The sequence below is a fragment of the Balaenoptera physalus genome (assembly GCF_965194825.1).
Source record: "Balaenoptera physalus genome assembly, chromosome: 1".
NCBI lineage: Eukaryota > Metazoa > Chordata > Mammalia > Artiodactyla > Balaenopteridae > Balaenoptera > Balaenoptera physalus.
This window is the reverse complement of record NC_138882.1, coordinates 152629781-152653193: the sequence shown is the minus strand read 5'-3', so window position 1 is coordinate 152653193 and position 23413 is coordinate 152629781. Positions and strand designations below refer to the sequence as shown.

The following is a 23413-nucleotide window of genomic DNA, read 5'->3' as shown; positions in this document are numbered from 1 at the left end:
TTCTGTGAAGTTATCTCTGTGAGTTCTCTGCCTGTTTTTCCTTGGAGGTATTTGTATTTTTCTTATTACTTTATTGAAGCTCTTTATATGTTATGGATATTAGCCCTTTGTCCATTATATGTAACACAAATATTTTATCCAGTGCAATATTTTATTTTTTTATGCTATTGTAAATGGAATTATTTTTGTAATTTCCTTTTTAGATTGTTCATTATTAGTATGTATAGAAATACAACTGATTTTGTTTATTGACTTTGTATCCTGCAACTTTGCTGAATTCATTTATTAGTTCTAACAGATATTTTTGTTGAATCTTTAGGGTTTTCCACATATAAGATCGCATAATCTGCAAACAGAGATAATTTTACTTCTTCCTTTCCAATTCGAATGCCTTTTATTATTTTTTTTTCTTGCCTAATTACTCTGACTAGAATTTCCAGTACCATGTTGAATAGAAGAGGTGAAGGCAGGCATCCTTGCCTTGTTTCTGATCTCAGAGGAAAAGCTTTCAATATTTTACCTTTGAGTATGATGTTTGCTGTGGGTTTTTCATATGTGGCTTTTACTATGATGTGGTAGTTTCCTTCTACTTCTAGTTTTTTTTTATTGTTTTTATTATGAAAGAGTGAATTTTGTCAAATGCTTTTTCTGCATCAATTGATATGATCACATGTTTTTTTCCCTTCATCCTGTTAATGTGTATTATATTGATTTTTTTTCTTTTTTTAAAATTTATTTATTTTACTTGTTTATCTTTGGCTATGTTGGGTCTTCATTGCTGCGTGTGGGCTTTCTCCAGCTGTGGTGAGCAGGGGCCACTCTCTGTTGAGGTGCTCAGGCTTCCCATTGCAGTGGCCTCTCCTGTTGCAGAGCACAGGCTCTAGGCGTGTGGACCTCAGTAGTTGTGGCACATGGGCTGAGTAATTGTGGCTCACGGGCTCTAGAGCGCAGGCTCAGTACTTGTGGCACACGGGCTTAGTTGCTCCTCGGCATGTGGGATCTTCCCAGACCAAGGATCAAACCTGTGTCCCCTGCACTGGCAGGTGGATTCCCAACCACTGCACCACCAGGGAAGCCCTCTATTAATTTTTTATGTTGAACCATCCCAAATTTATTATTGCTCCCCTCTATTTTTTCCCCCACGTTGCAGTCATGCAGATCTGATCATGTCTTTCTCTTTGATTAAAACATTTAAGTGATTTCCCATTGCTCTGTTAAAAAGACCAAAACTGTTAATACAACCTAGAGAACCTTTGCTTGGTCTGGCCTCATCTTATTCCGTGCATCCCTTAACTCTCAGGGTCTCTAGCCACATTAACCCTTTTTAGTTTCTTGATAGAGCCATGTTCTAACCCTAATGGCACCCAGGCACATGGTATTTCTTCTGCTTATTCTTATCTCTCTCCTTGGTACCATTTTATGCATAGAAAACTTTTACCCATGCTTCAGATTTTATCTCTGTCATTTCCTAAATAAAATCTTCCCTGACCCTGCCAATCTAGGTAAAACCTAGATTACATGATCTTGTTTTACCATGTACTTCTTTTGAAGCAAGTAATTTTACACTCACTTGTGTTATTATTTGATTTTAGATTATAACCTCTGTAGACTGTAAATTCCACAAAAGCAAGGGCCATATCTGTTTTGTCCATTGCTACACCCAATAGGGTAGCCCAGTGCCCAGTACATAATCAGAGCTCAAATATTTGTGGAATAAATGAGTGAATGAAGGCTTCTTGGTTTTACCTCTTGATTAGAAAGGTTACTGAAGGATTTCAAGATTAACAATTCAATTTAATTTTTAGGAAGTTCTATCATTTGGTATTTGTGTGAAAGACGAATTGGAAGGACACATCTGAAGGTTAGGAGGACAGATAATAGATTCTGATGGTCTCCTAGGCCTCATATAATAAAGGCTTGAATAAAGGCAGCAGCATAGGATGGAGAGGAAGAGGTGGGATTGGGGGAGAACCATTTAAGAGAGAGAACAACAGGACTTAGTGACTGACTGGATGTGGTCATAGCGATGGAGAAGGAAAAGTCAAAAGTCTCAAAATGATACATGAATAGTATGAGACACTATTACGTAGTGGTTAAGAACAGAGCCTTTGGAGACTTTTTATGTAACTTACTAGCTGTATGACAGAGCAGTTTTACTTCACATTTGTTTATTTAACTCTGTTAATTATAAATGAATGCCTTCATAGAATTTATGAGGTTGAATGAGATAATACATGTATGTAAAGTGCCTAGTATTCATACAGTTTGCTGTGAACTTGAGCAAGTTTTTTAACCATCCAAATTTAGTTTCCTCTGATAGAAAATAAGGATAATATATCCCCTGTTCTCCCTGTATCACAGAGTTACTTTGAAAATGTGAAGCCTCTGAAAAATGTAAATTGGTAGTCATGTTAGCTAGGTATATTAATTACATCTGGTAGAAGAAGAGATGATTGCTCTCACTTTTTCTTTAATAGGACCTCATCTCTTGTTTCATCTTTGTAAGATATAGGATACTTACTGTCCATAAAAACTGGATTAGTGAAATTTACACTACTGGGAACACCTTTTTGCCTGTATGAAGGTCTCTGTGATAAGGGACTAATGAGTTCTCAAGAAAATAGATCTTAACAGGGAGCTAAGGAGATCCTTGTTGCCTGGTATGGAAGGGAGAAGAAAGTAAGATTGTCGGGAACTGACCCTGGAAAGTGGAAATAAGGTGCTGGAAATTGGCATGGCCAATTTTTGGTTGTCTGCTCTGATTCCCTGTAGCTGGGGCTGTGCATATTTTTATGATTGAGTTGTGTATTTTGATCTTTCCTGGCCTTCATAACAAACCAGTGAAAGCAGATGGTATGATTATTATTCTGCACATAAGGACAGTAAAAAAAACAGAAGTTAAAGCCCAGAATTCCCAGTCTTTGTTTATTTCACCTGCTGTATTGCCTCTTCAAACAGAAATAGCAGATGTTACTCTTCTAAATGCCCATGTTATGTGATATTGTGTACAGGAATTTTGCCTAAGGGCAGCTTAGATTTTTTTCCCCTGCTATGTATTTGGTGTGTAATCTTGGCTAAGATTTTTGTTCTCAGCCAGCAATTTCACTTTCCTTATTTTTGACAGACATGTTAATCTCTTTCTTGCTTTTGAATTGGGTCTTGCACCCAGCTTCCTCAATTGCATTTTCCTTTGAAGTTTTTAGTGTTGTATTAGTACGGTTCCCTGTCACTCAGTGTTGGTCAGTATTGGTTTACTTCCTTTATACTGTGATCCTAAGTAAATTTAGTATATTCTTTTTCCTGCAGGTTTTCTGTGCTTCCTGCTGTAGCTTGAAATGTAAACTGTTATACATGGATAGAAAGGAAGCTAGAGTATGTGTAATCTGCCATTCAGTGCTAATGAATGGTAAGTATTAAAACAGGTTGAATTCACAGTTATTGAGACAGAACAAGAGAATTCCAATGAAAAGACTACTGTTTTTTCCTTCCTTGCTCTACAAGTTGCTCACCTTCTCAAATGTCATAACTTTACCTGAAAAATTTAAAAATACCTTAGCATTTCAGAATTCCTGTGCCTAATTTAATGAATAAATGCTAAAGTCAGGTAAGTTTTGCAGGAAAAAAGGAAATTCTTGTGGAAATCTGGTGCTCTGTGGCTGTTAATGTTCCTGTGAAATGACTGGAGTGGGAGTGGGGAGGGGGCTATTGACCACTGAGATGATGAAATATTAAAATTGGGCTGAGGTTTTCCTTTCAAGGGAAGCTTTCTCTTTCTAGGGAATATCTTAATAATTTAGAACACATTCTTATTGACACTGTGGTTCACTCATCTTGTTAAAAATAAATATTTTAGCATCTCGAATCGGATAGAAATCGAATAGAATAGAATCGAATAGAAAATTTTTCTGTCAGTTATCATCTTAATACTACTTAGATTTGTCATAAGAGTAATAGTTTTTAATTTACTTATGTGGTAAAAGAATATGGCCAGGAGAAGGTAAATATAGCTTATCCAGTGTTCACCTTTTGCGGGACTGGAAATAAATCCAAGGGCATTTTAGTTAAAACAAAACTCCCCAAACAAACAAAACCCCCCCAGGGTATTCTTGTAAAGAGATACAATAAAATTGATCAGGCTGTATAGTATTTTCTCTTTGAATGCATCTTTGTACAGTTGCCAGAACAGTTACTAATAGACATAAAAATGTTGAACTTACACACCACTGCTGCTTGTGCCAGGATAATGTGTCTCCTGGAGGCTGAAACTTATCTGCTCAAGGCCCCTCCTGCTCTGTGTGTCTGCATTGCTCATAGTGATGTTTTCCTGTTGCTTCCTTATTAACCTATTGCATGTCATTTAATCTGATCTGTTCTAATTTCCTATGGTCCACCCAATTTCCTCCCATTTCTGAATTCTTATAATTTTGATCAAATATGAATTCATTCTCTTTACTCTTAAGGGTCATTTTTCAGATGGTGGTTATTTCACTCGGTGATGATTTCATTTTTGGATATTTATCCACAGATAAGAGCATGCTGCTTAATTTCAGTACCTGATACCTCTTTTATTTGTTGAGGTCTTCCAACTTGATGGCTTTTTTTTTTTTTTTTAACTTGGCATAGCTAAAGATGAAGGAAATGGCAGAGGATTCATATGGAATACTTACTTTTTATTAAGCCAAGGATGCCCTTAACAGGGGATCCTAAAATAATCTACTTTTTGTGGTTTTTCCAACGTCTTTCCTCTCGCATGGCTTAGCCTGGTCTTTTACTGAATATTTAATTTGATGCTTTTCAGTGTTCCCTATCCCTTTTTCCCTTTCTCCTTTTCTCTTCCTTCCCTCTTCCTGCCAGTGCTTTCAAAGGAACATAGCTGTTGTTTCTAGCTTTGTCCTGCAGTTTGGAGGCAATAAGTATTCAAAATCTTACGGATCATTCTTTGATGTAGAATGAGATTTTTAAAAAGATGCTCCAAAAATTGGGCGGTTTCTATTCCTGGGCATGTGATATTACTTGAACCCAGAAGATAAAATTTATATCTTTCATTTCTGTAGTATCTTTCATCCTATTTACTTTAAAAACAATAGTTGATATGTCAGTATTTAGTTAGTAAAATTATAGAGTATACAGAACCTTAACACATTTGTGATCATTCATATTGATTGATGGCACTTATATGATATTGGCACATTTTCATGTTCAAATGGGTCCTGTGCTTTTGAGACACACCAAAATGTGAAATGGTTGTTTTTGCTGGATACTTTTACACAGGGTAATGATTGCACAAAAGCAAAATTCACGAAAATGTTGAGATGTGTTCTCCTGAGCTTTAGGCTTCAGAATTTTTAAAATGAGATTTTACCTCAACTAAGAGCCTAAAAATCTAGAAATGAAACAAAAGATATCATATAGTGGGGTTATGCTATTTTAGCCCCTGATTTTGATTTTTGATAGAATTTTATAAAATGCATTGAATATTAAACCTGCCCTACCCACCAGAAATGTCTAAATGCTATCCCAGTTGCAAGTCCTTAATAAGTTTAATGTTGTTTTACTCCCTCTTCAGGGAATATATGGTCCCCTTTAAAGATGCCAGGGACCTAGTCATTAACCTCAGACTGATCCGCTATCAGTCTATATCAGAAGTATCATGTAATTCTTATTTTTTACTTCCAAATAGCTTACTTAATAACTACATGGATGGTCTCCTTTATTGAATAAAATCACCTATCTCCTTAATACCTTCACTAGCTGGAAGAGAGACATACTATGAGTGTTAATTAGCAGGAACTACATTATTTATCCAGTATTGTGGAGGTCTTGATGTCCATATTTTGCAATCCATTCACATTGATTGTGTCTGTATTTGCTTCAGCTCAAGCCTGGGAGAACATGATGAGTGCCTCAAGCCAGAGCCCTAACCCTAACAATCCTGCTGAATACTGTTCTACTATCCCTCCCTTGCAGCAAGCTCAGGCCTCAGGAGCCCTGAGCTCTCCACCTCCCACTGTGATGGTACCTGTGGGAGTTTTAAAGCACCCTGGAGCAGAAGGTAGGGGATCATGTGCTCTTCTCTCTCTTTTTCCTCACCAAGTTCCTCTGAAAAGGTGCTGATGTGATTTTACATCACAAGTCTTTAACACACTGCAGATAAGTCCCTTTGGGTGGTTATTAAAGTGGAAGAACAAGGTGAGAAACGTGTTGAGACTATTTCTGGGCAAGTAAAGAAGAATATTGTGTTGCCTGATATTTTGGCGGCACCTCTAAAAATATGCCAGTACCCTCTCCAACTTAAGAATGGAGTAATTACTTTGCTTTTACTTGAAAAGAGTTGCAGAATTTGAAATCAGCCTGCAAAATCCTAGCCTCATGCCTACCTTAGTGTTCTTTGCAGGAATTTAGTAAGTGATGAAAATAAGAATTCTTTTTTCTGACCAGCCCATTCTAGTATTGCCTTTTGGAATATATATTGCCATTTTCTCTTTTCATTTTTAATCTATCCCTGTAAAAATATGAAAATACTGTGTTAGGTACACAGACGTTTATAAAATCCAGAACTTTAATTCTGATTATATCATATGATAGGTAGAAAATCATAGGCTCAACTTATTTTAGTTTATTATATCTTTATGATTATGATATTGTCAGATGAAAGGCACTTTGTAAATTCAGGGGATTATCAATAGTAAAAATAACAAATATTTCCTTAAAATGATCTGTCAAGAAGTCTCCCCTGATAATTAAACTCTGTCTTCTTTCATTAATTTTATATCTTTTTGTCTAGCAATATTCCCTTCCCCTTGTTAAATAGCCCTCCTCCCCTTTTGAAGATCAAAAACTTCTATTGACATTATCATACTCTTCTGAGCTCAGGCTTTCGTTCTTAAAATCTTTATTCTCTTTACTTCATTTGTTGTTTTTGTTGTTCTTCCCTGGTCTCTCTTTGTTTTGGCCGTTTGAATTGATTTTCAAAACTGGATTTAAAGAGATCATTTCGTCAGACTCAGTTTTCCAGCTTTTCCCCATCCTTTTACTAAAATGCAGACTACTGCATTTCACTATCTGCGCTGCCAGATCAGTCTTTTTCTTCTTCAGTTACACTTTAGCCAAAGATCTGGTCAGTTTGCTTCCCAATTCTTACATATCTGTGCCAACTCTTCTTTTATTAATTAATAATTCTTCAGCATTCTTCAGGGCATCTTTTGCCTTTTAAAAATACCGTATCACTTTTCCAGATTTTTTATTCCTACAGAAACCTCATACTTTTAGGAGCTGTGGATGTCTATTTCTAGATATTTTTTCCGGGCTATTAGTTTATTTCCTAGGCACTTCAAACACCTTCCCTAGTTTCTCTTTTAGTGATATGGGACAGAGTATGTGACATAATCATAGGCATATTTAATACTTTAAAGCAAAGTGTTTTAAATCTTTACATATAAATTACAGAAGTAAGGAGTATATTTAAATGTGTATTTTTATTTATAACCACTTTTATACAGTTACAATTATATTTAGAAGTATAAAATGCTAAATAGTGATTTCTTTGTACATCTGAGATTGGTGACCTTCTCTTCTTGATGTTAGAAACCCTATCAATGTCACAGTGTTACCTGTTTTATTTTTCTGGCTCCTCAAGTGGCTCAGCCCAGAGAGCAGAGGCGAGTTTGGTTTGCTGATGGGATCTTGCCTAATGGAGAAGTTGCTGATGCAGCCAAATTAACCATGAATGGAACTTCCTCTGCAGGAACCCTGGCTGTGTCACATGACCCAGTCAAGCCAGTAACTACCAGTCCCCTATCAGCAGAGGTAAGAAAACAAAACAGCAACTAAAATTGAGTACTTACTTTACTCAGCACTGTTCTGCCTCTGTCTTGTCTTTTTCTAAGTTGAGTGACCTTTCTGTGGAACCCTATAGACTTCAGATACAGTTTAGTGCATGTGTGTGTATGTGTGTGGGCATGCTTGTGTGTGTGTCTAGGGGTAAAATAAATGTGGCAAAACCAGTTGTTCTTGTTTTTTCTATATTTGGAAGTTTTTTCAGGAGAAAGATTCTTATAAAGGTTGTTCTCAGGTGAGCTCTGTCTACTACTGTAGCTAGAGGCTGTGCTAGAGCGAATCCTGGTCCCTTGATACCTTGGTTTTCAAAGCATATTCCCCAGGTTCTGTGGTAGCTGCCAGGGAGTTGCCGTGGTGAGGAAGGGCCAGGAAATATGAAGGTGGCTGAGGAATCCTTCTATTCCTTTGTCTTCAACCCGAGCATCTCTACTTTTTTCTGGTCTGCCTATTGTGTTTCCAAGTAAGACTTTTAAAGAGGATTCTAAAGCTTAAAAATAAACCACTGACTTAATGGATGGAAGACTCATATAATTTACCTAAGGAAAGTAGCTCATACTGTGCTGTCACATTTACTTTGTCTCTATAGGATACACTGGTCACAGTTTGGGGGCTGATTTTCAGAAGGGTCAAATACTAGCTACATTTTTTTGAGTCTGTGAAAGAATAGAGCCACCTAGGACCATAATTGGAAAGTATACACGTAGGATCGTTTATACAGTGGGTCCCTTTCTTATTGCTGTTTGCCCCGTTGAATATGGTGGTCAAGATTATAATAAGGTGATCAGTTCCAACTAAGTATGTGTGTCTGGCTTTTTTTTTTTTAATAAAATAAGAGGATCAGAGTTTGGATAAAGTTTTTACTTTTGAAGTTTTCATGGTTACTGTTTATTTACATTTATGTTCAGTAATATTTTTCTAGAAATTTACATAATTTGTGGATTTGGTTATAATTGAAATTGCGTGTTATTAAGATTAGATTTATTGACATACAGAGATAAATTTCCTGTTTGGTGAAGGTACATTAAACCATGTCACTGTCTTTAAATATGTCTAAGTCTGTTTTGGGGGATTTTTCTGTGGCCACAGAGGACAGCAGCCAGAACTATATGACTTATTCTTCTTTGAATCTACACAATGACTTTGTCAAGAAAATTTCTTTTTTTCTCCAATTGTTTATGTGGAAAAATTTCAAATCCACAGAAGAGTTGCAAGAATAGTACAGTGAACCCCCATATACTCTTCACCCATATTCACCAATTGTTGCCATTTTGCCACATTTACTTTACCCCTACACACACACACACACACACACACACACTTTGTTTTTTGAGGAACCATTTGAGGATTAGTTGCACTTTATCACTTAATACTTCAGCTTATGTTTCCTAAGAACAAGTGATTTTCTTACGTAAGTACAATATAACTATATGAGAAAGAAATTTAACATATAATTCTATGTATTGTCAAATATATAGTCCATATTCAGATTTCCCCAATTGTCCCATGATGTTCTTTATTCTTTCGTTTATACACGTGTGTGTGTGTGTGTGTGTGTGTGTGTGTGTGTATATATATATATAAATTTTTTTATTAAATAAATATATATACACACACACACACACACACACACACACGTGTATAAACGAAAGAATAAAGCTTTTTTAAAAAATTAGGATACCATCAAGGATCACAACTGCATTTAGTTCTCATGTTTCTTTGATTTTCTTTAATTTAGAACAGTTCTCCCAGTTTTTTTTTTGTCTTTCACATCATTAACATTTTTGAAGCATTTACGCCATGTTTGGCATAAAGTCCTTAATTTGTGTTTTTCTGTTTTTTTCCTCATGATTAGTTACAGATTAAATATTTTTGGCAAGAATAATACTACCATAAGTGATGGTCATTTCTTGGTGGAACACATCAAGAAGTATCAGTTTGATAATTGGTTAAATTGATGTCTCCTGTGTTTCTCCACTGCAAAAGTAGCTTTTCCTCTTTGCAATTAAAAAGTAAAGTGAGGGGTGATACTTTGAAACTCTGGGTGTCCTCTTCCCCTACAATCTTTCAGTCAATGATTTTACTGTCCTTTACATATATATATATATATATATATATATATATATATATATACACACACACACACACACACACACATTACTTTTTAAAGATTTATTTATTATTTATTTTTGACTGCTTCGGGTCTTAGTTGCAACACGTGGGGTCTTCGTTGAGGCATGCAGGATCTTTCGTTGCAGCGCCTGCGCTCTTCGTTGTGGTGTGCGGGCTTCTCTCTAGTTGTGGCGTGTGGGCTCCAGGGCATGTGGGCTCTGTAGTTTGTGGCACGCAGGCTCTCTAGTTGAGGCGCGTGAGATCAGTAGTTGTGGTGCGCAGGCTTAGTTGCCCTGCGGCATGTGGGATCTTAATTCTCTGACCAGGGATCAAACCCGTGTCCCATGCATTCATTGTAAGGCAGATTCCTTACCACTGGACCACCAGAGAAGTCCCCTGATTTTACTGTCCTTTGACAATCTTACCTGAATCAATTATAACTATAGTGTTTATACAGTGATGACTTTTTTCGTTCTACAAAACTTTGTTTACATCTCTTAAATTATATGATAGGTTCTTTTTTTTTAAATTTATTTTTATTTATTTATTTATTTACTTTTTGGGCTGTGTTGGGTCTTCATTGCTGTGCATGGGCTTTCTCTAGTTGCGGCGAGCGGGGGCTGCTCTTCATTGCGGTGCGCAGGCTTCTCATTGCAGTGGCTTCTCTTGTAGCAGAGCACGGGCTCTAGGAGCACAGGCTTCAGTAGTTTTGGTGCGTGGGCTCAGTAGTTGTGGCTTGTGGGTTCTGGAGCACAGGCTCAGTTGTTGTGGTGCATGGGCTTAGTTGCTCCGCGGCATGTGGGATCTTCCTGGACCAGGGCTCGAACCCGTGTCCCCTGCATTGGCAGGCGGATTCTTAACCACTGCGCCACCAGGGAAGCCCCTATGATAGGTTCTTAAAGCATAAATTTTTTGAATGAATGAGGAAGCTCTAGTGAATGACTATTATAGGGAAACAAAGTTCAGGTCAGTTTAAGAGAAACTAAAACAAGTTAGTTATTTTATTTCTGTGCTCTCACATTGTTCAACACTTTATTTTAATATTTATCTGGTAAAATGAGGGAAAAAAAATTCTTTAGGGCCAGAGTTGAATATATTTTTCTCATCTTTATGACCTGATAGAGTGCCTGGCACTTAAAAGGTGCTCAGTAAATTAAACTTCTTTTCATAGATGATATTTATGTAGAAGCCAGATGACCACTTCTTATGATATCAAAAGGTAGATTTTATGCATCACTAAATAGCAAGTTAGAATAGGTTACTTTATTTCCTATTCTAAATCTAACTTTATTGATTTACTTCAAATCAGTAATGGTTAGCCAATGAAATTTTCCAAATTTCCTAATAGGACGATATACTGAGAACACTGCAAAATTTTTAGCAAAAACCCACTAAAAACTTACAGTCCTAAATTATAAAGAGTATAGACAAAAATATAAGACATAGGCATTTTTTTTTAATAGTGTTAATCTTTATTCAAGTATAAAATATATATAGCAAAGTACTTAAGGAGCCTTAATCTTTAGGAAACAGATGTTGAACATACATATATGTGTGTGTGTCTATATATACATATAGACACACACACCCGTGTAACCACCACCTAGATAAAGATACACAGAACATTTCTATCACTATAGAAGTTTCCTTCATGCCCTTTTTCTGTCAATACCTGCCTCCTTTCCCCCAAGGTAACCATTATTCGGACTTGTATCACCATAGATTAGTTTTGCCTGTTTTTGAATTTCATATAAATGGAAAAATATGATATATAATGTTTTGTGTCTAACTTCTTAAACTCTAATACTTAATGAGGTACTTCCCTGGTGGCACAGTGGTTAAGAATCTGCCTGCCAATGCAGGGGACATGGGTTTGAGCCCTGATCCAGGAAGATCCCACATGTTGCAGAGCAGCTAAGCCTGAGCGCCACAACTACTGAGCCTGCGCTCTAGAGCCTGTGAGCCACAACTACCGAAGCCCGAGTGCCTAGAGTCCATGCTCCGCAACAAGGGAAGCCACCACAATGAGAAGCCCGCGCACTGCAACAAAGAGTAGCTCCTGCTCATCGCAACTAGGGAAAGCCCGCACGCAGCAACGAAGACCCAATGCAGCCAATAAATAAATAAATAAATAAATTTATTAAAAAAATACTTAATGAGATTTATCTGTGTTGTGTGCATCAAAAATAAATATTTTTTATTGCTGAGTAATATTCCATCATATGGCTCTACCACAATTTATCTATTTTCCTATTAATGGACATTTGGATTGCTTCCACACTTTGGCTATTTGAGTAAAGCTGCTATAAACATTTTTATACATGTTAAACAGTTTTTTTTTTAAAATGAGAATCCTATGTATTTTTAAAATTTTTTACTTATTTTATTATTCATCTGATTGTACCGGGTCCCAGTTGCGGCAGGCGGGCTCCCCAGCTGCGGCTCGTGGGCCCCCCAGTTGCGGCTGGGAGGCTCCCTAGTTGCAGCATGTGAACTCCCAGCTGCAGCATGCATGCGGCACCCAGCCCCCAATGAGGGACCAAACCTGGGCCCCTCGCATTGGGAGCACAGAGTCCCAACCACTGTGCCACCAGGGAAGTCCCTAAACATGTTAAAAAGTTTTTATATGCTTTTCCTTTAACTTTTTAAAAGCTTTCTTTTTTAAAAATGGAAGTATTATTGATTTACAATGTTGTATTAATTTCTGGTGTACAGCAAAGTGATTCAGTTATATATATATATATATATATATATATATATATATATATATATATATATATATATTCTTTTTCAGATTCTTTTCCTTTATAGGTTGTTACAGGATACTGAATATAGTTCCATGTACTATACTGTAGGACCTTGTTGTTTATCTATTTTATGTAAATTGGTGTGTATCTGTTAATCCCAAGCTCCTAATTTATCACCCACCCACCCCCCTTTCCCCTTTGGTAGCCATAAGTTTGTTTTCTAAGTCTGTGAGTCTGTTTCTAGTTTGTAAATAAGTTCATTTGTATCATATATTTTTTTAGATTCCACATATAAGTGATATATGATATTTGTCTTTCTCTTTCTGGCTTACTTCACTTAGTATGATAATCTCTAGGTCCATCCATGTTGCTACACATGGCATTATTTCCTTCTTTTTAATGGCTGAGTATTATTCCTGTGTGTGTGTGTGTGTGTGTGTGTGTGTGTGTGTGTGTGTGTGTGTGTGTGTGTACATACCACATCTTCTTTACCCTTTCATCTGTCATTGGATGCTTAGGTTGCTTCCATGTCTTGGCTATTGTAAATAGTGCTTAAAACTTCTATTTCTTGCTTAAGTTATGAAGAATATAGAGCATCATTTCAATAGATCTTTGAACATATTCTATTAAACTGTTAATTAAGTGGATTTAACCCCACTCAAAATGTATTTTGCAACATTATACTTTATTAAGTGTAGTTAATGTGATCTTCATATTAATGCAAAGAAAAATGAACTTGAAGTTTAATTTCATGACAAAGTAAATGAAAACTCTTTCATCAAAGTTAATTTTTTTTTATTGTGGTAAAAAAGACATAACATAAAATTTACCATTTTAATCATTTTTAATTACATTCACATTGTTGTACAACGATCACCCCAATTCTCAAGGTTCAGAAATTACGAGATAATGTTGAAAGTTTGTTTCTGTTGCCACTGCAAGTTTAAAAAATATTTTTCTTTTATGGCAAAAGAAACCTTGGTAAAGGAAGCTTTAACCCAGGTTCCAAGACCTTTTCTCTCATTACTATGATTTGATGATGCCAAAAGGAGAAACTATACAATTATAAACATTTTCATAGTATAAGCCCAGTCCTTGGGAAACCACAGGTTGAGTATCTTGTGCTGTCTTTCAAAAAGCATGAATTTGAAATTTTCACTTAAATTCCCATTTGTAGTCTGGACTCTATTCTGCCTAAGTCTTCAACTGTGTGTAATGCTCTCTTTGCTAATTTGCTTGTCCTAGACGGATATTTCTCTATTCTCTGGAAGTATAACTCAGGTTGGAAGTCCTGTTGGCAGTGCAATGAACCTTATTCCTGAAGATGGCCTTCCTCCCATTCTCATCTCCACTGGTGTAAAAGGAGGTATGTCGACTTAGATGTTTAAACAGGGATAGTTATATATGCCAAATGTTGCCTTCTAATTAAGGGAAGGAGATAGAATTCAAGTGATAACCACCTTTCTCTTCTCCAACAAAAAAGGTGACTACTCAGTGCCATGAAAAGCATTGTTGCTGTTACGGATTGTTTTAGAGAAGATATTTATGTTTTTATATTATCATTTCATATGTTGGAAGGATGTAATATTATTTTTAATTCCCACTGTGTATAAATGTAGCTTATTGGCAGTTCTTTCTTCATATTCCAAAGCACATAATACTCTGAAGAGTTGCTTATAGTTCTAGGATTGGCCCACATGATACAGTCAGTACATTAATTTAACTTCTTGTTTTGAAGTACAATACACATTCAGAAATGTGTATATAATAAGTGGAGAGCTCTGAACTTAAGTAGCAATTTTCTGTTAAAAAATATTTTTAGCGAGTCCTGGTAAGACGCAAACTTACTAATCAGTCAAAAGAATGCTTATCTTTTTTTTTTTAAGTTAATTAATTAATTTATTTGTTTATTTATTTTTGGCTGTGTTGGGTCTTCGTTTCTGTGCGAAGGCTTTCTCTAGTTGCGGCAAGTGGGGGCCACTCTTCATCGCGGTGCGCGGGCCTCTCACTATCGCGGCCTCTCTTGTTGTGGAGCACAGGCTCCAAACGTGCAGGCTCAGTAGTTGTGGCTCACGGGCCTAGTTGCTCCGCGGCATGTGGGATCTTCCCAGACCAGGGCTCGAACCCGTGTCCCCTGCATTGGCAGGCGGATTCTCAACCACTGTGCCACCAGGGAAGCCCAAGAATGTTATCTTTATGCAAAAGTTTCTTGTTGATAGATCCAGATCAGCATCCAGTCAGTACATTTTCAGGAGATGGTTTATCAATAATCTCTCCTCATTTTTGTCCTAGTCTTTTACCTGGTCTCCCTGCCTTCAGTCTTTCTCTCCTTTATTTAATCTTACATATTGGTGCCAGTTATCTTTTTTTTTGAAGTATAGTTGATTTACAATGTTGTGTTAATTTCTGGTGTACAGCAAAGTGATTCAGTTATACATGTATATATATCCTTTTTGATATTATTTTCCATCATGGTTTGTTACAGGATATTGAACATAGTTCCCTGTGCTATACAATAGGACCTTGTCGTTTATCCAATCTATATATAATATCAATAGTTTGCATCTGCTAGTCCCAAACTCCCAGTCCAACCCTCCCCTGCACCCTCCTTGCCCCCTGGCAACTACAAGTCTGTTTTCTATGTCTGTGAGTCTATTTCTGTTTCATAGATAAGTTCATTTGTGTCATATTTTAGATTCCACATATAAGTGATATCATACGGTATTTGTCTTTCTCTTTCTGACTTACTTGGCTTAGCATGATAATCTTTAGGTCCACCAATGTAGCTGCAAATGACATTATTTCATTCTTTTTATGGCTTAGTAATATTCCATTGTGTGTGTGTGTGTGTGTGTGTGTGTGTGTGTATACACACACACACACACACACACACACACACCCCACATCTTCTTTATCCATTTGTCTATCGATGGACATTTAGGTTGTTTCCATGTCTTGGCTATTGTAAATAGTGCTACTATGAACGTAGGGGGGCATGTATCTTTTCAAATTATAGTTTTGCCCGGGTATATGCCCAGGAGTGGGATTGCTGGATCATATGGCAACTCTTTTTTTAGTTTTTTGAGGAACCTCCATACTGTTCTTCATAGTGGCTTCACCAGTTTACATTCCCACCAACAGTGTAGGAGGATTCCCTTTTTTCCACACCCTCTCCAGCATTTGTTATTTGTAGACTTTTTAATGATGGCCATTCTGACTGGTGTGAGGTGGTACCTCATTGTAGTTTTGATTTGCATTTCTCTAATAACTAGTGATGTTGAGCATCTTTTCATGTGCCTGTTGGCCATCTGTATGTCTTCTTTGGAGAAATGTCTCCTTAGGTCTTCTGCCCATTTTTTGATTGGGTTATTTTTTTGATATTGAGCTATTATGAGCTGTTTGTATATTTTGGAAATTAAGCCCTTGTTGGTCGCATCATTTGCAAATATTTTCTCCCAGTCCGTAGGTTTTCTTTTTTGTTTTGTTTATGGTTTCCTTTGCAGTGCAAAAGCTAATAAGTTTGATTAGGTCCAGTTATCTTTTTAAACATAGGATGTTGTTCTTGCTTACAAAATTCAATGGGTTCCCAATGCCTTCCATATAAATTACTTACCTTGGCATACAGTGTTCCTTGTAACCTTATCTCAACTTATCTAATTTTATTTCCAGCCAACACCCCAGTACTTTACAGGCATGCTACAGATTATTTACTGTTTTCTGAATATTCACATTTCACACTTCCATGCTTTTTCTTATGCTGTGGAATAGTGGGAAGAGAATGGACTTCAGACCTGGACCAGCCTGAGCTTTAATCTGGTAACAGTCCATTCCAGCTGTATGATCCAGTGGGCAAGTCATTTATCCTCTCTGAATCTTTTTCCTAGATTTTTAAAAAAAAATTAGATAACTATAGCTAATTAAGAGTCATTATGAATAATAAATCAGATTTCATACCTGAAAGTACATAGCAAGAAAATTGGTACAAAGTAGGCATGTAATTAATATTTTTTTATCTTTCTTTCCTCTGTCTAGAATAGAATACCCTTCTATATGCTAGACTCCTTGATTAACTCCTCAACCTTTCAAAATCCATATTAATGGAAAACTTCTCTGAATCCTACCTCAGCTGTCTTTGTAGTAGTGTTTTACATCCTCATTTCTGTTCAAATAGAAATTCTTATAGACTATTACTATATTAACACAGTTTTCATTGTAATTTAGATATTTTATAGGTCTGATTCCTTATTCTCTATAGACCATGAATTCCTTCAGTCTGAATTCATGTTTGTGTCTTCTGCTCCTAGCATGGTGCTGGGCCTATTAGGCTCTCAGTAGTGTTGGCTGAATGTATCATACTATCAAATGCAGCTTGTGTCTCAGTTCAACAATGAACTTTCACATAAAGTTAAGCATTCTTTTGATTGTATAATGCCTTTGCTCCTTTACTAGGACCCTCTAAAAATATTCTTTTGTAAGCAAATTTGCTACTTAGGTTTCAAATTTGGGTTATTTTAATAAATCTTAAATTAATAAGAAATTAAATTGGCCTACTCTGCTGTTAAAATAAGACTTCAGGGTTCCATTTTCATTAAAAGTCACATCCATTAAATCTAATTGTCAAAACCTCTCCTACCAAGAAGCAGCAACTAGTTATCTATTGTATATTCACTTTCTTAAATCATATTACTATCTCTTAACCAGAATTTTGCTATTTTGTATTCCAGTGGAAAAACTTAATTAAAAAATTTTTTTGAAAGTCACTTAGTGTTTCTCTTTTCAGTAAATATTTTCATTGATAGTGTATACATTTCCAAAATACATTTTGGTTTCTATTGGTCAGTGGGAAATGGTGTTATTTTGTACTGAACTCTTTCTTGACTTATACTTAGAGGAATTGTTTCATAAAACCAGTCGCTTATGATACTTTTATTGTCTGGGTGCATTTTTTAAAGTTTGATTTTTTTTAATGGTAAAAAATCTCAACAGTACAAAAGCATATAGAGTAAAAAGTAGGATTCCCCTCTGCTTCAACCCCTAGACATCCTTTCTAGAGGTAACTAGTGTATTATCACTTCCTTGTATATCACGGATTATTTTAAATGTTGGTCTTAGAACATGTAATATGTGAAATTCTTATTATGATAGTTGGAGGATTTTTGTTAAATCAAAGGGTTGTTTTTAGACTGTGGCCTAAACCATTGCGTGGAGAAGTCTATACATAGGATAACCATGTTTTCATCCAAACTGGACTAGATCACTTTTAAGAATGAAAGGGGCACTATTAATATGCCACTGGGATAGCAGATATAAACCTGTGTTCACCCTATCTATAAATCAATTGCTTATCTCTTTCCTGTCAATAATAAGGCCCTTCCTCCATCAGATTTCTGTCTTGATTTGTCTCTTTAACCAATGGCTTACATTGTTTTCTCCCCTTACAGACTATGCTGTGGAAGAGAAACCATCACAGATTTCAGTAATGCAGCAATTGGAGGATGGTGGCCCTGACCCACTTGTATTTGTTTTAAATGCAAATTTGTTGTCAATGGTTAAAATTGTAAATTGTAAGTTGGAGATTTGTTTTTTTAAATTAAAATGAGATACTGAGTCATTAAATTGATAACACACAAGTATTTTTATGTAGAGCCACATCTTAATGAAAACTGGGTACGGAAGAAGTTGGTTTGTATAAAATTATATATCCCCAAGGACAACTGTTGGACTGACTGAGACTCTTGCTTTTAATCAAAGGGGTGAGATAGGTGAATTCTCCATGGAGGAAAGCCAAACGAAACTTGAACTCATCTGAGTTAAGTTCTTCCTGAGATGGGTATGCTAAGTCACAACTCACCACCAGAATAACTGGAGGTGGATAAATTATCCAGGGGGGTCAATTTACATGCTAGGTTTAAATCCCAGAAACCTTAATCATGGTGCAAAACCTTATTTGGGAGAAGTGTTAACTAACACACAGTAAAACTTCAGTAAGTACATCACAATTTAGGATTCAGAAGAAACTTCTCACTTCTTGGTGCTAGCTTCTTAGGTATCAGAATAAGAGAGAGGATAGTAACCTAGAATCTTGAATCCAGTATGGTATTGGAAAATAGAGAATGCATTTATCCTGGATGAATGTTGATAGGCAGAGTTTTGGAGAGAGGAAGGAAGCATTGGGGAACAGTCCTCCAGTTCCCACTGTGTATTTCTTTTAAGGTGTCCTTGGAAACCAGAAACACCGATATACTAAATTCTTTAGAGGCTCTGTATAAATGAAATGCAGGTTTCTGGTTTGTTTGCTAATCACACCCTTGTATGTTTGGCCAGCTGCTAATGCTTGCCACCTTTCCTTCTAGTATCAAATTCTAAAATAATTTGCAGGAAATTTCAACTTACCGTTTCTAGTTTATAAGTTATACTTAGAAAATAGCTAACCTAGAGTTCCTTAAGTGTGCACCATCTTAATATAGTTGGATTGGGCACCTCTTGTTTAGGTATATAAAGAAACAATTCACAGAATGAAAGAAAGGGATCTTTTATTAGTGTTGATTTACATCATGATATCCATAATTTTATTTGAACCCTTTTTCAGTTCCATTGGGGATCTTGTTGTGTTGGCATACAAATAATAAAAATATCAAGGATTGAACATTATTTTTGAACTACGTATAGCTTGTGCTGTTGTGACTCTACATAGCCTTAAAGTGAAGAAGTAGAAGTAATTAGTCCAGAAAAGCCATCTGTTTCACTGCTTTTTACAGGATGAAGTCAAGTAAAGTCCTGTTGCTGATTATCTAGAATTTTCTCCCAGGAAGACTATAATTTAAATAGCTAGACTCTTTTAGTCACAGATTAAATTTAATAAGTATACATCAAAATATATTTTCTTTAGGACATAGCCTGAATCCAAGGCTATAATAATTGCTTTTATTGTTTTTCTTGTTTCTAGTTTTAATTATTTCCCTTAGTAAAGTGATTTAATTATACACACACACACACACACACACATAGGTGGGGGAATATATCCTTTAATCATTATAGCTAAGGATGCATAGTTTGGTTTAATTTATTTTATCGTTAATGGAATGTTGTTTCTTTTAATACTTACACCATTTTATAATAGAAGTTAAAAGTTTTTAGTGCACTTTCTTTCACTATTACTTCCTTTACTTCCCTTCCAGTTGTTTTTGTAAGTGTTTGCTTAGAGCAAGAGGCATTGGTATGCTTTATTTTCTGCAATAGTCCTTTGGCTCAGTGCAGTGACAGTTCACAGCTGAATTATACAGACTCAATGTGATCTATTTTATTCTTTGGTGTATTATAACAAAGATTTCTGTGCATTTCTTAAGGGTAAGGATTGAAAATAATGTCTTCATTTCTTTTTATTTCATCTATAGATGTGAACAGGAAGTGCTGGTGTTTCACAACTAAGGGAATGCATGCAGTGGGTCAGTCTGAGATAGTCATTCTTCTACAATGTCTACCGGATGAAAAGTGCTTGCCGAAGGATATCTTTAACCATTTTGTGCAGCTTTATCGGGATGCTCTGGCAGGTGGGGATACTTTCTGACTTAGTCTGCACCCTTTACAGATGATAAAAAATTTTGGACTCAGATGCAAAATAATAGTCTTAAATTTGGAAACCTGGCATTGGACTTTGGTAGTATTGGCAAGTTAGAACTTGGCATGGTTTGAGGAAGTTATAAATTTTAATACTTTACGTGACATGTTGTTACTATTTTATAATGGCTAGAATCAGAGTTGTAAGATAATCCATTGACCATGATGTAAGAATATTTTCCTTTGAGTGGCCTAGGGGATATAGTATTGGTATCCGGTAGAAGGAAGCATAATGATAACTTACTACTTCAGTTAACAATATTTATATAATCATAATGTAAATATTCATTTAATTTTCAAGTTTCAAAAACCATTAGCATGAACAACTTTATTATGGTTTCAAAATAAATTGTAAATATTGTTACCTGTAACAATGTAAAAGTAAATGCATAACTATTAGAAGCTGGAAAAGACTAAAGATACTAATATAAAGACATACTATTAAAAGCTGAGAGAGAAGAAGTATACTTAAGTGTATTATTTGACATTACAAAGTTAACCTTCAGCAGATTTAACAGAGGAGGTAAGAAGTAGTGTAATTGAGCTAAGTTCTCATTTATCATGATAAAAAGTCAAAAAATAATATCTGTAGTTGATAAATAGGGAAAGAGTAGTATAAGAACTAAAGCAAGTGAATAATAAATGAGATTATCCCTGAGAAACAAGGCTGGGGTGGGGTGAGGGTAGCCAATGTATTAAAATTATTTTCATATATTATTTGATAATGTTTTAATAAATATATTAAAGTAATAAATTATTCATACTTTCTGAATGCAGGTAATTCCCTTTGTGGGATTCTATGCCAAAGAAATTATCTGAAATGTAAAATACACTTTGTACATGAAAGTGTTTATTATCGTATTACTTAAATTTAACACAAAAATTTAGAGGCAACCTAAATGCCCAGCTATAGGAAAAAAGTTTAAGTGTGTTATACTTTTTAGATGAATGCATCTTTTTTAGAATATTTTCTAGCTATTAAAAGTAGTAGTTTTATGGAAAATGCTCTTGAAATAAGTACAAAAGCATGATACAAAATTTCATCTTTAATGTGGTTATAGCTTATGCATAAAAGATTATGCCTTTATGTCATAGCTATGATATTTTAGGTGAAATATTACATGAAGGCAAGGTGCTATGTTAGAAACTGACCACATGATACCTGTGAAGTACAGTTCAGTATTTACTGTTCAGTATTTGTGTCAGTTCCAAAATGTATGGGGTTAATTTGAAGTCATCTGGAGCCTCTAGGCCTAAATTTCATTCCAGAAATTACTTGAAACATTCTTTTTTTTCCCCTCAGTTTGAATGTATTCAGATTGCATGTTTATATGGGTTTTGAGAGGGCATCAGGGACTAGGGCATGGGAGGTTCATGAATGTCTTGATTAGGAGTTTGTCCTTTATTCTGCAGGCAGTGAGGAGCCATTGAAAGAAATGAATAACATAACCAGATTTGCGTTTTAGAAAGATGACTCTAGAAGCAGTATGAAAATGGATCAAAGTCTGTGTGTCTGGTAGCAGGTAGAGCAGATAAGAAACAATTACCAGTGGATAAACAAACTTACAGTGGATGAGCACTAGAATACTGCATAACAATGAAAGATAAACAAACTGCTGATATATGCAACATGGATGAAGTTCACAGACAGTAATACTGAACAAAAGAAGCCAGGCACAAAAAAGTACATATTATGTGGTTACGTTTATGTGATTCTCTGGAACAGGTGAAATGAATCTGTGGTGATGGAAATTAGATCATTGTTTGTCTGGGGTGAGGTGTGGGTGCAAGCACTAGAATTGATTGTAGACGGGCCCTGGGAACTCTCTGGGTTGATACAAATGTTCTGTATCTTGATTGGGATAGTGGTTACATGGGTGTTTACATTTGTCAAAACTCATTGAACTGTATAATTAAAATATGTAGGTTTTATTGTGTGTAAATAATACCTCAATAAAATTGACTTAAAATTTTTATTGATATAATTGACACATACATTATATTAGTTTCAGGTGTACACTATAATGATTCAATATATGTATATATTGTGAAATGATCAATAAGTCTATTTAACATCCATCATCACACATAGTTACAAATTTTTTTTTCTTTGTGATGAAAACTTTTAAGGTCTACTCTCTTAGCAACTTTCAAATATATAGTGCATTATTGTTAGCTATAGCCACCATGCTGTACCTACATCCTCAGTACTTATTTATCTTATAACTGGAAGTTTGTACCTTTGGACTACCTTCACCCATTTCACTTACCCCTCAACCCTCACCTCTGGTAATCACCAATCTGTTCCCTGTATCTATGAGTTCAGTGTATGTTTGTTTGTTTGTTTAGATTCTACATATAAGTGAGATCATACAGTATTTTGTCTTTCTCTAACTTATTTCACTTAGCATGATGCCCTCAAGGTATATACGTGTTGTGGCAAATGACAGATTTCCTCCTTTTTAATGACAATAATATTCCATTGAATGTACATACCATGCTTTCTCTATCCATTCATCCATCAACACTTAAGTTACTTCCATGTCTTGGCTGTTAAAAATAATACTGCAGTGAACGTGGGGGTGTGGATATCTTTCCTAGTTAGTGTTTTCATTTCCTTCAGATAAATACCTAGAAGTGGAATTGCAGGATCATATGGTAGCTCTGTTTTTAATTTTTTGAGAAACCTCCATACTGTTCCATAGTGGCTGCACCAATTTACATTCCCACAAACAGTATACTAGGGTTCCCTTTTCTCCTCATCCTTGCCAACATTTGTTATTTTTAAATTGATTTTTAAAAAAGCTATTGTCAGGATCCAGCAAGAAATTAGGATATTACCAATAATGGCAGTGGGAATAAAGAGTATTGAAGAGATATAAAAGAGTGATGCCTCAGTTCAATAAGATTTCATAACTAATTGAATGTGAAGAGTGAGAGGGGACAAGTCAAAGTTGGCTTCAGATTTCTGGCTTGAGCACCTGAGTGGACTTCGTTCTTATTCACTGAGGCAGTGAATAGAGGAAGAAGAGCAGATTTGGCAGAGGAGTGGGAGATGAGTTCTTTGTTCAGTGTGTTGGATTTCAAATAATGGCAACAGATGG

General features: G+C 35.7%; 1 protein-coding gene across 6 annotated transcripts in view; it reads left to right on the top strand.

Moving 5' to 3' along the window:
• ZFYVE9 (zinc finger FYVE-type containing 9) overlaps positions 1-23413 on the top strand; it is a 189701-nt gene that overhangs the window by 96771 nt on the left and 69517 nt on the right. For 4 of the 6 annotated variants that reach the window (XM_082428846.1, XM_082428844.1, XM_082428845.1 and 1 more), the window contains exons 5-10: positions 3307-3406; positions 5876-6052; positions 7637-7806; positions 13938-14058; positions 18134-18256; positions 20087-20242. In XM_082428846.1, the coding sequence (XP_082284972.1) occupies positions 3307-3406; positions 5876-6052; positions 7637-7806; positions 13938-14058; positions 18134-18256; positions 20087-20242 (847 nt within the window). The remainder of the gene's footprint in view (positions 1-3306; positions 3407-5875; positions 6053-7636; positions 7807-13937; positions 14059-18133; positions 18257-20086; positions 20243-23413) is intronic. The other 2 variants (XM_082428847.1, XM_082428848.1) reach the window with 2 other exon arrangements.